Below are 14,884 nucleotides of genomic sequence, written 5' to 3'. Positions count from 1 at the left end.
ATCCCCCTTAATTCATGTCCATGGTTATTGCATGTAAGTTCTTTGGCTTCTCTATTTCCTTTACTATTCTGAACATACCCCTTTCTATTTTGTAGCTACCAATTATGCTTCTTATTCTCTGCACCATTCCCCCCATTCTCCCCCTTCCCTCTCCCACCTGATAACCCTCCAAATGATCCCCATGCCTATGATTTTGTCCTTATTCTGGTTTGCTTAGTTGGATTTTGTTTTTATTTTTTTAGATTCAGTTGCTGATAGTTGCGAGTTTGTTGTCATTTTACTGTTCATAGGTTTGATCTTCTTTAATATTTCATATAATAAGGGCTTGGTGATGATAAACCCCTTTAGCTTTACCTTGTCTGGGAAACACTTTATCTGCCCCTCCATTCTAAATGATAGCTTTGCTGAATAGAGAAATCTTGGTTGTAGGCACTTGCTTTTCATCACTTTGAATACTTCTTGCCTGTTCTTCTTGCCTGCAAAATTTCTTTTGAGAAATCAGCTGATAGTCTTATGGGAAATCCTTTGTAGACAACTCTCTGCTCTTCTCTTGCTGCTTTTAGGATTCTTTCTCCTTAACCTTTGGCATTTTAATTATGATGTGTCTTGGTGTGGTCCTTTCTGGGTCCAACTTGTTTGGGACTCTCTGTGCTTCCTGGACTTCTATGTTTATTTCCTTCACCAGATTAGGGAAGTTTTCTTTCATTATTTTTTCAAATATGTTTTCTATTTCTTGCTCTTCTTCTTCTCCTACTTGCATCTGTATAATTCGGATGTTGGCACTTCTAGAGATGTCTCACAGTCTTCTTATTCTCTCTTAATTGTTTGAATTCTTGTTTCTTCATTCTGTATTGGTTGATTGTTTATTTTTTCCTTGTGTTCCAAATAATTGATGTGAACCCTGGCTTCCTTCACTTCATTATTGGTTCCCTGTGGACTTTTTCTTTTTTCTTTTTACTTATTTGTTGTTCTATTACAGTTGTCCTACTTTCCACCCATTGCTCTCCCTTGCCCTGCCCACCTCATTCTCTCTCCCACAGTCAATCCCCACCTTGTTGTCCAAGTCCATGAATCATTCATACTAGTTCTTTGACTAAACCCTTCTCCTTCTTTCCCCCTTCCCCCTATACCCTCTTCCCTCTGGTCCCTGTCAATATGTTTCCTGTTTCCATGCCTCTAATTTGATTTTGCTCACTTGTTTAGTTTGTTCATTAGGTTCCTGTGTGGGCTTTTCTTTATTTCACTTAGTCTAGCCTTCATATCTTCCCTTATGCATTTGCCATACTCAATGAGTTCTCTGAGCATCCTTATCACCAGTGTTTTGAACTCTCCATTGATAGGCTGACTGTCTCTTTTGCTAAGTTTTTTCTGGAGTTTTGATCTGTTCTTTCATTTAGACCATATTTCTTTGACTCCTCAATTGGAAGCCTCCCTGTGTTTGTTTCTATGTATTAGGTAGAACTGCTCTGACTCCCTATCTGGGCACACCTATTGCATTGTAAGGGGTGGAGTCTTAGATATTGGCTAGGGGGGGATGACCTGTTTCACCACTTTGTGGCTGTGTGGGGGTGGGGTGGGGTCCAGAGAAGGCACAGTGCCTCTTGCTAGGCACTCACCCTTTTTCCAGTCACTTCACCCACTTCCCACATGCGACTGATGCCCCTCTAGCTGCTGCCCTGGCGGTGGTTCCCAGAGTGGGTGGGTTTGTGTGTGTTCTAGGACCATGGGGTCCCCCCTGAACAGACTCTCCTGAGAGAAGGGCAGTTTCTCCACCACCCCAACCCCCACTGGTTTTCACAGCCAGAAGCTATGAGGATTTGTTTTCCCAGTACTGGAACCCTGAGCTGTATGGTCTGGCCTAGGACTGGGATTGCTCCCGAGGTGTCCCTTCTGGCTTTTACCTGCCACACATGAATGTGGGACCAGCCAGTTCACCAGCTGCCACTGCCACATCACCACCACAATACCACGTCCTCTCCTTCCAGGCTCCCCATCTCTGCTCCTCCTACCTGTTTGGATGAATATTTCAACTTTAAACCCTTGGTTGTCTGACTTCCATACAGTTCAATTTTCTGGTAGTTCTAGTTGTTTTTGTTTTGAAGTTAGTCGTAATCCTTCTTATGGTTGTGCAAGGAAGCAAAGTGTGCCTATTTATGCCTTCATCTTGGCTAGAGGTCTTCTAACTTCTTGCCCATTTGTTCTTCACTTTGTATTTTCATTCCACAGTGTGGTGAAGGTCACACACATTCCACTCTTTCCACCATCTGAATAAATTCCACAGACTTAAAGTAAGATTTCCAGAGCCTCCAGGACTATCTTTTGCTCAGAAAAAGGAAGAGTGTGGAGAGCCTGGAGAAGAAGGCTTGGGGGAACAGCTGTTGAGTTCCCAGTGCTAGGATATAACACTGTACCATGCAGCAGCTCTTTTTCTTAAAAAGTCCTCTATTTTTGTCTAATACTTTCATAATCATTTTTTTTTTTTAAACTTTAGGCCTCTTTTCATCACCCATGTATTTTTATACATGATGTCAAGTAGGGGCCAAAGGTCTCTGGTATCATTTATTATATAATACTTTTCTTCCTGTTTCCCTGGGTGGGACCCACAGTAGCCCTTTCCTGAGCTCAGCTCCTTGCTTTGTATCCTATGAAAGCTGTTGAATCTCTCTGTGCCTCAACCCCCACAATCTTTAAAGTGGACAGAATAATAGTACTACCTCATAGGGTGTTTGAGAGAATTAAATAGGTTAAATCATGAAAATACACAGAATAGTATTTGGCACATAGAAAGCACAAAATAAGTATTAGCTGGTTTTGTATTTTATTCACATATTTTCTTGGGTCTGTTTCTGGACTTTGTGTATTAATCTATTGTTTTACTCCACAGCGTAGCACCATTTTTTGATTATCATAACTTTCTGATATATCTTAATACCTGTTTTATTGTTTCACTATTCTTTTTAAAGACTTTCATCATGAGAATTGCTTTGAATTACATGTGAATATGTTATGTGCTGCCACTTAAGTGGTCAGTCTTTCCATCTGAGAACTCAATGTGTTCCTTCAGTAGAATTTCTAGTTTTCTTCATGCAGGTCTTTCTCCTTTCAAGTTACTTTATAAATAAGGAAATTATAGCTGGCACAACTCTGAGAGGGATATTTTTCTGTTTCTAAATTAATATTGCTAGGATAGATAAATTACTCCTTCCTTTAAATATTTACCTTGTACTGACACCTTACTCAACTCCTTTATTGGCATTAACCATTTTTTAATTAGTCTTTTTAGTTACCTAATTATTTGATCATGTTATTTGATGACAATTTTGTCTTTTATTTTCCATTATTTTTATCACTAATTTTTTTTTCTAATTGCATGGCTGAAATTCCCCAAAACAAGTAATAGTAGTAATCATGAACATTCTTTCTGAGACTTGATTTTTGAGAAAATATTTTTGATATTTTTATCTGTTTATTTAAAAGTATACTTGCTCTTTTTTTTTTAGATGAATATTCTTTACTATATCTAGGAACTTCTTGGTTCATTATATCATTTTTGTTTGACTGAACTTGTTCAATTAATGTCCTCAGAAAAAGGTGTGCGCTTGTTCCCAACCTCCATCCCATACTCTCCTGTGCTCACAATTATTCTATTTGATATTATAGGCTTAGATGATGACCTAAAAAAAAAAGTCTGTAAACACTTTACACTGTCTTCCCATTTTCAGTATGGCAAAACAAACAAAAAACTAATGATAATTTGATTATTTTTCTTCTCCCAGAAGCTCTCTTATCTCCTTCCCTTCCTTCCTCCCCCTCCTTCATCCCTCCTCAACCCCTCATCTCTCTCTCTCTCCCTCTCTCACACACACATACACTCACAGACATAGACATTCTCTACTCTCTTCAACATTTTGCAAATTAATCAGTATATATCTAGGTATGCCTTTTTCTTTTTCTTTTTCCCTGCCTAGGATTTACTCAGAAAACTGAGAAATGTAAGGTGCTATACAATATAAAATGCTTTTCAAAAATGTATTTGCTCTAAGAGTGATCATATCTAGGTCTTGTTTACCTATGATTCTAAAGAGAGGCTTCTAGGTCAACAGAACCTCACAAGGAACAGCAGAGGTTTTTGTGACCAAAAATCTCAATGTTTTACTTTTCTCTTAAAAGAGAGATTTAGAAGGAAGGAGAATTAAGAAACAAATAGAAAAGCTGAAGTCTCAGAATGTAAATTTTGGTTTTTAAACAACTACAAGATCATTCTCCCTGTCCTAAAGAAACTGACAGGGTTTGTTTTGTTTTTGCTATAAACAAAGAGGAAAGTAAAATTAAAAGGAAACAAAACATAAATGTGCAATGCTACAGTTCTAGTTTCAAGGACACCAGGATATAAAAACTTGGGTTGAATAGAGTGTATGACACTTTGTTAGGAGGAGCTTATGATAATAAGAGGCTCTAAAGCTGCTATTGGCAGCTCTCTGTGCCAGTGGGAGCGGAAGGCTCACTTAGCCACTTCCCACCGTGTACACCCTTCTGCTCAGGCATAACAAGTGTCCCTCCCTCCACAACCATAACTACCACATGCAGCTCAGGGTGCACTGACCAAGGTAGTGGGACATTGATGTCCAGGTCAGGCACGGTGGGGCAGCCTTCACCACATGTAATTTTGGTGACTAGCAAGGGAGTTCTGTGCTAGGGGAGAAAATTAGGAAACACTGCTGTTCAGTGTCACCTCAAATAAATAAGGTTTTCTGATGCTTCCTTTTTCATTTCCTTTTACACAGTGGTACCCACCTACCACTTGCTATCCCTCTGCTGTAATCTCAGTTTCAGGTTGAGGGGGCCTCAGGCCTCCCATTGTAATGCTCAAGGAACAGCAAAGTGGGATGCCACAGGACCTTGGGAGAGGTCCCAGCACCTCTCTGGATGCACACTCAGCTGTAACATGTTGCCCCGATGGCAGGCACATCCTCAGACTACACAGGCAGTCTTTACCTGGAGGTGCTTCCCAAAGGCATTACCCCATTTTTCTTTTCCTTTTGTATGCTCAGATGGATGGAATGGAACCCTGGATTCCCCTTGAATATCGATGCCAAATACCACAAGGATTTACCTCGCGATATCCAGTTTGATAGTGAGAAAGGAGTGGACTTTGTTCTGAACTACTCCAAAGCGTAAGTCTAGGAGAACGTAAAGACACTGGGAAGCCCCTTCCAAGGCAAGTGTGACCCTCACTCCTTTCCTCGCAGGGCCCTTGAGTTTAGGAAGCAGCTCAGCCAAACACCTCTTTTCAAATGCATTTTTTTATATCTTGGTTGTAGAGTGGATTTTCAATGCACAATCACAGCATATCTTGTATGTAAAAAATCTTACAACCTGGAAGACTCCAGACACCAAATATAGCTATGTTTCATCTCAAAGTGGAGTTCTTCACTTGTAATGCCTCATTCCCATCCACATCTAATCCCCTCTATGGCCCCCTTAAGGGGAAACAGTATGCAGGCTGCCATTTAGAGGGCAGAGCTCTGCAGTGATAATAGCCACCATGCCTGTGCTGATCCCTGGAATGCATTCTCTGTCCCCATTTGTCCATCACAACAACCCCATGAGTTAGGCATCATCATTATCCCCATTTGCAGATGAGGAACCTAAGGAATAAGGAAGTCAAATTCCTGGGTCCAGATCCTTGCTAATAAATGGCAGAGATCAGAGTGTTATGCTTCCTCTTTGAGGCTGAATTACTGAATTTTAAAGCTTGATGAACCTTGAGGCTCCTGGGTGCTTGTTAAAAATATGGAGCCCCAGCGCCATCCCAATGCTAGGAGGAGGATCTTTGAATCTGTGCCTTAACACTTTAAAGAATTGTCACAAGCATGGAAATCCGGAAAATGCTAAATCCTCATTCTGCAACCTCACAGAGACTTAGAATGCCCTGAGGAGCTTCAGCATCTCCTGAGCCCAGAGCCAGGAGCTTAGTCCCCCCAAAGTAGAACCCTAGCCCATGGCAGGCATATCCAGGAAACAAACAGATGGAGAACAACCAACTCAGTCAACTTCACTTAGATGCATAGCTGCTCCCCTAGGGAAGGGTGCCTTATTAGTTCGAAATTCTGAAAGGAAATTGTAGGAGGCCACATGCCCAGTCCTGTGCCAAGGCCTTCCTCCTCTGGACATTTTGGAAGAACTGCACACGCACACACACACACACACACACACACACACACACACACACACACAGAGCCTCACAATCATTCTCTGCAGGTAGTCCCCTCACATCAGAAAGACCATATGCATTTGTTTCTCTAAAGCTGCATCTGAGTTGGGGGGCGGGGGTAGTAAGGGCCTGACTTAACAAGCCTCTGCTAAATGCCAAGCCCCTTGTGTGGGTGCTTTCTACACAGAATCATCTATTTTAATCTTTACAGCAACCCTAGGAAGTAGGTACTGTATTTTCAGATGAGTAAACTGAGGTTCCACTGGACCCAGGTTAAATAACTTGCCTAAAATTATTTAGGCAGAAATTGGCAAAACTAGGATTTGGATCCAGGTCTATTTGGATCCAAAGCTGGGGACTGCCCCTCCCCACAACCACCTCTACAATTGGGATCAACTAGAGAGAAAAATTAATACCGAAAACCTGGGTTAATAATGCAGCAGTACCCAACATCTGGCTTTCTGGAAGCATCATGGCAATTAAATGTCTTATTCCCACACAGGGATTGGTATTGTTGAGTCAATTCCCACACAGGGATTGGTATTGTGGAGTCAGAGGCATGTGGCTTTAGTAGGGCAGAGCCCAGATCAAAATTATATAAGAACAGAAGGCCCTTGTGACAGGACAAGAAAATGATAAAGATGGAGAGGCAGTGAGGTCAGAGGAGAAGATGCTGCTTTGGGGAATAGTGCTTCCCTGCTTGGTAATGGTGGAAGGTTGGGTGGTAAATGGGTGGATGGAAAGTGGATGCATTGTGGAGAGTGGATAAATGGTGGAGAGATGGATGGTGGTGAGTAGATTCATGGATGGTGAAGGGAGGGAGAGATGGATAGATGGGCAGATGGTGGATGGATGCATGGATGGATGGTGGAATGAAGACCAGGCTGTGCCTTTCTTATATCTGCTCAGTGTTCCTTAAGGTCATGGTCATCTTTGTATTTCAAGAGCCTAGTACAGCAGTTTCCACAGAATACATGCTGAGTATACTTTGTCAAAATAAAATGAGTGTGATCCAACTGGCCTCTTAGGGGCCTTTATTGCCACCTCATAGGCCTTCATTTCACACATGCACACACAATTATCTTTCCTTCTTATATATCCCCATCATGGTTAATGGTAGCCCAGATCAGTGGTTCAGAATTCTGACTGTGCATTTAATGATGTAGATTCCATGCTACTTCACCCTCCCTCACCCCACCACACCTGGACCTGCCAGCATCTTCCAGTTCGGGCACAGGCATATTTTAAGTTCCACGGGGAATTCCAATGCACAGCCAGATTTGAAGCTACTGGCCTAGATTCCTTCCTTAGGCTTATACTCCACCCAGTTGCATGTGGGGTCAAGTCCATCTCCTGGAGTCTCACAGTGTATACCTTCCTCTCCCAGTTCCACCATCTCTCCCTGGGATGTTCAGAAACACCCTTCTTACCTGCTTCTGTGGGCTCCATCCTACACAGCAATTGGAAGGGTATTCTCAAGTGGACATATAGTTTGTTGGAGGCTTCATCTACAAAGGCAAATCTCTCTCTTTTATTCCCCTATCTGAAATCTTTCAGTGATTGCCCCAACTGCAGGTAATAGCCCAGGTATCTCCACCTAGCTGCCGCCACCTGCAGAAGACAGTCCAGCCATGTGCATCCAGACTGGTTTGCTGGGAGACTTCATTTCCCTTTGTCTTTGCCTACACTGTTTCTTCTGCCTCAAATGTCCTTCTTCCCTTCTTTGTCCAGCTAAGTCCAACTCATTATTTCTCAGGACTTGGGTGAGTTGCCTCTCCTTCCAGAAACTCCTAGAAACCCCTGGGACTGAGGACGTCTTCTCCCCTGTGCTCCCCAGGATTGGCTGCACAGACCACCCTCTCTCAAGTGATACCATAGCCCATCTTTATTTGCATCTTTCATGTCACTTGGCTCCTTGAGCTATGGAGCCCACATGACATGGAAGACATCTGAATGGGCCCTCAGCCTCTCCTGGCACAGCACAAGTAGAGTGATCAGCTGAGCACCACCTCTGTTGGCACAGTGAACTGAGGTTGATGGAGTCCTAAAGAGGAGATAAGAGACATGACTTCTGCATTTGAGGGGGATGTGAAGCCTGAGTCAATGGGGCTTGACCACAGGGAAACAGCTCAGAAGAACCACCCTACCCTGGGGAGGTAAGGGGTACATGGGAGAGGAGGCTGGGTTAGTAGAAGGTGAGCCTATGGAAACTGTTTAACTTCTCTCAGCCTTGGTGTTTTCATCTAAAATTCAGATCACAGCTCTCACTTGGAGTTTTTGTGAGAATATAGTCTACATATGTACTACATATTTCAATCATGCATAGAGAAGCTTCATCCTTGGTAATATGGTCATGCCAGGCAGGACCCACTTCTCCATCTTCACTCACCTGCTGAGCACCTGTAGATTGGCCTCTGCCTTCAGGGGCTCATAGAGGGACCCTCACACTCTCAGGTGTTAATTCATTATGGGATCCAGGCAGGCTTCACAGCAGAAGGCTGTCTGGCCTGACCTTGTGGCTGGCCAAGCAGACACAGAGAAGTGGGACAAGGACACTGGGGCAGAAAGAGCACCATATGCTAAGTTCAGACATGGCTGGGCCTGCTCACAGAACCAGATGAGTTGTGAAATTTCCTGATGGCATCAGATGACAAGCATCTTACGTGTTTACTCACTACTCACTGTTTACAGCCTGGAGCCTGGTTGCAGAAGGTTGGCAGACTGATTAGAGAATGTTCTTTTTAAAGGAAATTGAGAAAGAGAGCTTCCTTCCCAATAGAGTAGGACAGTACAGAAATGTGACTGAATTTTTGGAGAGCTGATCAGCCTCATGCAAGGACCATGGTGCTCAGACCTTCACCCACTGTGCATCAGATGTGATTGGATGGGGGTAACTTCTTGAAGGGAAATCCTTCTCCCTGAGCACAAAGGTACCTGACCTATATCCCAGTCATCTTTCTGGAAAGGCAGCAGCAGAAATGCTGTCACAAGCTGCTGTTGACCACAACAAGTCTAGATTTGCAATGTTCAATGAAAGATGAGAAGATGCGCAGGGAATTAGAGCCATATTACGGAAGCTTGATCTGGCAGCCTTTGGGGGTCAGATGAAAGAGTGCAGAGGCAGGGAAGAAGCTGACAGAACAGAGGAAACAAGAGAGCAGGGATGTGGTATGGCAAGACCTAGGATCCAGTCTGAATTCAGATCACAGTAGGGAGAGGCTGAGGGGAGAGCCCAGGCATCCTTGACATTATACATCTGGCTTGTAGGGAAAATAGATGGTTCTTAAAAAGGGAAGCTGCGGAAGAAGAGGTTTGGAGGAAAAGATGAGTCCACTTGGGGGGCATGTTGGGCCCGAGAGGTCTGTGCAGCCTCTTTTGGCAGGGTCTGGTAGGCCATGGGACATGCAGGCTTGGGGCTGTGCAGAAAGGCTTCAGAGATCACTGAGGTCAAGCAAGGTCAGGAGCCCTGGGAGGGACAAGGGAAAAAGAGGCCAAGGGCCAGATAGAGGCTTGGTTGTTGGAGGGCAGGGGCAGGAAGAAGAGTGTGGGTGTGGTCTGAAAGCAGTAATTCCCCTCAGCCTCTGATCCCAGCAGCGCATACTAGCCACCCCCAAACCCCCAATCTTCTTGGAAACTTCAAAAGCCATCTCCTCCTTCTGATGCCTATATTTCTGTATACCAATCCTATTTACCTGTACTGAATTTTGTTACAAAATAAGAGCTCTGTCCCATCAGAAAATAAATTTGTTGGGAAAATGTAGAGGGGGAAACACCACCTAAAAGTTAAACCTACAATGTTTTAATTATATTTGCTAAAGTAGCATTTTTTTCTTGTTTAAAATGGGTCATAGAATAAGAGCAAGAGTTAACACAAGGCACAAAGCATAAAGAAGTGTTCCCTCAAAAGGGATTTGTTCTACAGTCAATTTAATTTGAAAATATTACAACCTTCTCATTAGTGGTTCTCAAACTATAGCTTGTAGCAGAATCCCCTCGAAGCTGGTGAAAACCTGGATTTCTGGACCCACTCCCAAGTGTCTGATTCAGGAGGCCAGGTGTGAGCCTGAGAATCTGCACTTCTGACAAGCTCACAGGGGGTGCATCTGGTCTGGGGACCACATTGAGAGTCCCTGCTGTAGAAGACTGTAAGGGCTCGAGAAACCCTGGCATAAAGAAATCTACTTAATGTTGTCCCAGTGCCCTCCAGACTCCTCAGAGCAGCTCAGGTGTCTCTCAGTGCATAGGCTGGGGAACCAAGGTTAAAGGCGCATTTACCTTTCCCCCCTTTTCATTTTTTCCTCTTCTTCACATCCTTCTCTGCTCTTCAGTTTAGTTCAAGTGGCATTTATGTAGTGTCTATTGCATGCCTGGCTTCAGAACTGTATGAGGTCTCAATAATCTTGCTTTTTCTTTTCTGAAGGCCCCTCCCCATGTCTGCCTTAAGCCTGCCCTGGAATTAGAAAAAGAAAATGCTGATTCTTGCCTTGAAACAAACTCAGTAAAGGAAAGTGCAGGTTTAACTTAACATGGCTGTTTTCTGCAAGGCCTATCTTAGGACAACTGGGCTTCTCCTGGATACTGGGCAACAAGGACAAGCAGCCAGGCTTCCCAGTGAGGAAACATAGGTCCAGGCACCATCCTTCAAACAATCCTGTGCACGTGGGCCTCCATGAAACACTGGTCCAACATTCTGATCAGCGGGATAAGAGTCTGAATTCCCAGTAAGCCCTCAGGTCCATGGACCACATATGAAGCTTATATGTTTCTTTCCCTAGGGGAAAATATATTAATCTCTTAAAATTAGCAACAAGTACCAACTCATATCTAACTACCCTTTAAAAACAAAAGGTTGCTTACTTAAAGCCTGGCCAGCTGGGGTTGATTCAGACTCTAGCTGTGTCATCTTGGGAGAGTTAAATTTTCTGACCCTAAGTTTCCTTCCTATAATATGAGCCCTATCATGCCTAGCTGCTAAAAGTATTAAGAGGTTTAAATGAACTCATGAATGCTATGTGCCCATGGTGATGTCTGGCACACCATAGATGAGTTTATTCTAGTAACTTTATTCTGGGTATTTAGGAGGACTTTCTCCTCAGTCCTTAGCCCACAAAAGAAGACGCGCCAGGGAGTTGACTTTTTAGGCACTGTCACTGCCTGTTTGCTAGCTTTTCTGGGCTTCTTCCACCTCCAGGGGAGCAGGCCAAGGGAAGGAGGCTACTTGCCACTCTTCCTTTGACAAGTATTTATTGAGCTTATAGGGGAACGGGGGCCCTAGATGGACCAAAAATGACCCCTTGGTCCCAGCTCCAAGAGGCTCACAGTCTAGTGGGTACTGAGCTGTGGACAGCTCATCACACTAGTATGTAGTGGACATTCCTTAGGAAAAGAGCCCTGGGGAAACTTGAGGCAAGGGGGGCAGTAACTCTGAGGATGAATATGAAAAACACTTTTTAAGACAGAAGCCCAACGTGGGTTTTGAAGATTCAAAGGAGTTTGCCGTACCGATTGGAGGAGCAGAGGGGGTGACCCAGGATGACCTGAGTTGGGGCCTGTGTAGGGAAGTGGGGCTGAGGCTGCCAAGGCAGGGAGGTGGGCAAGGAGTCTACCCTTGACATGGGGAGGGTAGTAGAGGTCAGAACCAAGGGGGTTTGAAGCATGGATGAGGTCCAGGTAGGTGAACATTCTGCATTTTAGTGTCAAGAAGAAAAAGGTTGGTTGTCAGATAGATGCCGCAGAGATCAGGGGAGATTAGGGCTGGGTACAGTCACTCAGAAGTCACCAGTGCTCTGGGTGAGAACACTTTTGGGGGGCAGAGAAGATAGGAAGTAGAGGAGTCAATAGGTGAAAATTCTCCCATGACTTGGACTTGAAGAAGGGGATGAGTGAATGAGGCAGAAGGCCCCGAGGGAAGGTCCAGGTGAAGTGCTGTGCTACAGACTGGACTATGGACTCCACCTACCGGTCCCCACAGAACACTGTGGCCTAAGGCTGCAGACGTTACTACTAACAGTAAATGATTATCATAGTACTAGTTGCTGATATTTGTTATCTCTTTTTATATGCTGATGCTTTCTGTATATCATGTCAGCCCTGTGACGCAGAGATGATCATTATGCTCATTTCATCAAGGATGATGGAAAGCTGACGCACAGTGAGGTTAGGGATTTGTCCAAGGTTACATGGCTGGGAAATGATGCGGCTGGGATTTCAGACCAGGTCCTTAACACTCTGTGCTGACCTGCACCCATCTCATCTGCCTTCTCTTGCCTTGGTGAGGACTTTCACGTGGACTCCCAGCCCCATCCAGGATTCTTGTGTCCAGACCCCAGCACATGGATTGAGGACTACAAGACCCTTTGGTCTGGCCCCCTAGTGGCCTGAGGGGAAAGGGTGCCCAACCTCAGCCTGGTGGCCTGCTTTTCACGGCAGGTTCCTGAGAGACAGAATCCACAGACCCAGGGCCTGGTCTGTATTCCTGCAGCTTATGCTATCACAGTGCCATTCTGGCTATGGATAAGCCCAGTCCTGACCATGGAAAACTGAAGCTCGTAGCTGAATTCTCCAAAGAGGCCTTCTGCATTGAACCTCTGCCTCTGAGCAGTTCGGTTTCCACACTGCTTCTGGGTAACTCTGGTGACTGGTTTCCTCTGAGCCACCTGCTTGGAACAAGACCACCCTTCCTCAGTAAGCTTTGACCCCTGCCCGCTTCCAAACACAAAACTGCGAAATGGAAAATAAATAAGCTGTTAGCAGGAAAGCAGCAGGGGAAGTAAACAGAGCTCCTGCCTCTCCCAGCCCCAGGAAGTAGCTCAGTGCGAGTTTTTACCTGGCCATGTTGTTACCTGGCTGTGACCTTGCATGAGCTAGGGGCCCTCTCTGGGCTGCAGGTTCCTCTTTTTACATTAACAGATCTTTGAAGTCCCTTGTATTGTAGTTGTAAGTACACAGAAATAGGACATGCAAATATTTTCCTCCCAACTCCACTTCTTCCTAGATCTGTAACTTACTCTGAGTACTGCCCCACTCCATCCCGTTTTGAATTCAAAGAGATCCAGCTGGAGAGACCGTGACCGATTCCCAGTGGGGAATGACTGGATTGTGGACTATGACTCACACCCAGTTCCCCACAAGATCCGGGGGTCCAGGACCTCTTTCCTGGGCACCATCTGGTGCTGGGCCATCCTCAGGGCTGAGGGGATTGTAGGAACCTGAGAAGACCTCTCCTCTCCGAGAAGGAAGTCCTTCCCACCCTCTGACAGTGGATGTCACAGTGAGATTTATTCCTCTAGCTTAACAACGGTTTCCCTTCCCAGAGACTCACTAACAGACAATAGAAGAGGAGGGTGAGGAAAGAGGTAAATGGCTGAAAGAAGCTCAGCTGGGAGTACTCCTGCCTACTGGAGGGGAGGCTGCAACAAGCATGGGTGTAAAAGTTCTCCCTTCCCCATGAGGAGCGGGGATGAAAGTGACAAAGATACCAGCTGTGGACTGAAGAATGACACCAGCATCATGTCTCAGCTCCGAGGTGCTGAGCACCTTATGTGTGGCCACACTGCCCAGGCTGTGCTCCAGCCCTTTGCTGGCATTGCAGTGTCTCAGTAACATGCTAGCAGCTACAAGAGAAATTGTGGCTCACAGTGGTCACCAGCCTTGTGGCCCCAGGATCCTCTCCTGAGCAGCGTGGACTCCTAGGGTTTCCAGGGCAATCAGTACAAAGGAGAGAAGCATTTGCTAAACTGAAGCAGATCAGGAAAGGGAGTCTGCAAGCAGGTATGTCAGGTTTTGCCTCAGGTGACTTCCCCCACCAAGCAGGGCCTGAGGGGCCCCAAGCATCTCTTGCTTGTCTACCCAATTCCTGCCTTGGTCACTCAGACTTGCTGCCCTTGTGTATGCTTGCAGGTGACTCCCTGGGATAACAGAGACCTCAGTCCCTTTCAGCCAAGATCACTTTGGTTAAAACACCCAAACTTCGGTCCTTTAATCTTGCTGGTAAGGGAGAACATGAGGAGACTTCGGGACTCTCAAACCTTCCCATGACAATGCGCAGCAAAGAGTCCCAGGAGTCTCTAGTTAAAGCTGCTTTCTTGGGGAGGGGATTGGCTTTTCCTGGCATTCTTGGGGTGGAGTGGGAAGAGAAGCCCACTGGAGGAGCACCCCTGGCATGGTGCCCTGCCCCAGGCACCTGCATCCTCTCAGACAATGCTCAATGCTGCCTGCTCTCGTCTAGTGCCAAGGGACCTGAGCTCAGAACTGAGCAATGCAGACATGCCTTTGTGCTTAAGGCAGCAGGCAGGTATTCACATAAATGCGTTTGTATGTAATCTGGTATCAGCTCTGCAAAGATAGCAGAACAGAGCCAGTTTGGTCTGGAGAAGGGGCAGCTTCCCTGAAATTAAAGGAGTTGGGGTATGCTGGGTGAGCCTTCAAGAAACACTCACCCCATTTTCTCAGGAGGAGAAGAAATGAGAATGCAGGACAATGCTGAGCAAATGCACATGCAAAGGCCCTTGAGTCAGGATATACAAAAGACAGAGCCTGTGAAGAGGCCTGAACACTGAAGAAGTAGGCAGCAAGCACTGCCTGTAGGGAGGAAACAGGTCACTGCTCATTGCTTTCAGCCACGTGTGTGCCAGAGAGAGAAATGAGGCAGAGTGTGTCACAGTGAGCACT

General features: G+C 45.3%; 1 protein-coding gene across 1 annotated transcript in view; it reads left to right on the top strand.

Moving 5' to 3' along the window:
* ALOX5 (arachidonate 5-lipoxygenase) overlaps nucleotides 1-14,884 on the top strand; it is a 59,703-nt gene that overhangs the window by 31,466 nt on the left and 13,353 nt on the right. The window contains exon 4 of the mRNA XM_090278393.1: nucleotides 5,052-5,174. Within this exon, the coding sequence (XP_090134519.1) occupies nucleotides 5,052-5,174 (123 nt within the window). The remainder of the gene's footprint in view (nucleotides 1-5,051; nucleotides 5,175-14,884) is intronic.

Source organism: Furipterus horrens, unplaced genomic scaffold (genome assembly GCF_987537825.1).
Source record: "Furipterus horrens unplaced genomic scaffold, mFurHor1.1.pri manual_scaffold_5, whole genome shotgun sequence".
NCBI classification, from domain to species: Eukaryota; Metazoa; Chordata; class Mammalia; order Chiroptera; family Furipteridae; genus Furipterus; species Furipterus horrens.
The sequence above is the reverse complement of the archived record's forward strand: the minus strand, read 5'-3'. Positions and strand labels throughout refer to the sequence as shown.